This window comes from Eurypyga helias, unplaced genomic scaffold (assembly GCF_000690775.1).
Source record: "Eurypyga helias isolate BGI_N326 unplaced genomic scaffold, ASM69077v1 scaffold27287, whole genome shotgun sequence".
NCBI lineage: Eukaryota > Metazoa > Chordata > Aves > Eurypygiformes > Eurypygidae > Eurypyga > Eurypyga helias.
In genome coordinates, this window is record NW_010260197.1 from 1 (window position 1) to 352 (window position 352).

At 70.5% G+C, this 352-nt stretch overlaps 1 protein-coding gene across 1 annotated transcript; it reads left to right on the forward strand.

Moving 5' to 3' along the window:
- Window positions 1-103: 103 nt before the first annotated feature.
- On the forward strand, window positions 104-245 carry ZNF593 (zinc finger protein 593; the record flags this gene model as incomplete). The annotated part of the gene is made up of 1 exon (XM_010154959.1): window positions 104-245. A coding segment is annotated over one exon (142 nt), but the record flags the coding sequence as incomplete, so codon positions are not given.
- Window positions 246-352: the final 107 nt, after the last annotated feature.

The following is a 352-nucleotide window of genomic DNA, read 5'->3' on the forward strand; positions in this document are numbered from 1 at the left end:
CGCGCCCTGTCCCGGAGCAGGCAGGCCGGCGGGGTGTCCCTCTGGGACGTGTGGTTTTGGGGAGCTTTGAAGGCCTCAGCCCTGCCCTCTGCCCTCCCCGCAGGCTGAAGCAGCTGCGGGAGGCACCGTACACGCAGGAGGAGGCAGAGCGTGCCGCCGGCATGGGCTCCTACATCCCCCCGAAGAAGGTGGAAGTGCAGACGCAGCCGCTGGAGGAAGCCGTCGAGATGGAAGCGTCCGGCTGAGCGTGGACGGAGGGGCCGGGCCGCTCCCCAGGGCCGCTTTGCCCTCCGTTTTTGGAGGGTGACCACGCGGCCCAGCGAGCAGAGGCTCCGCTCCTCGCCGGAGCACT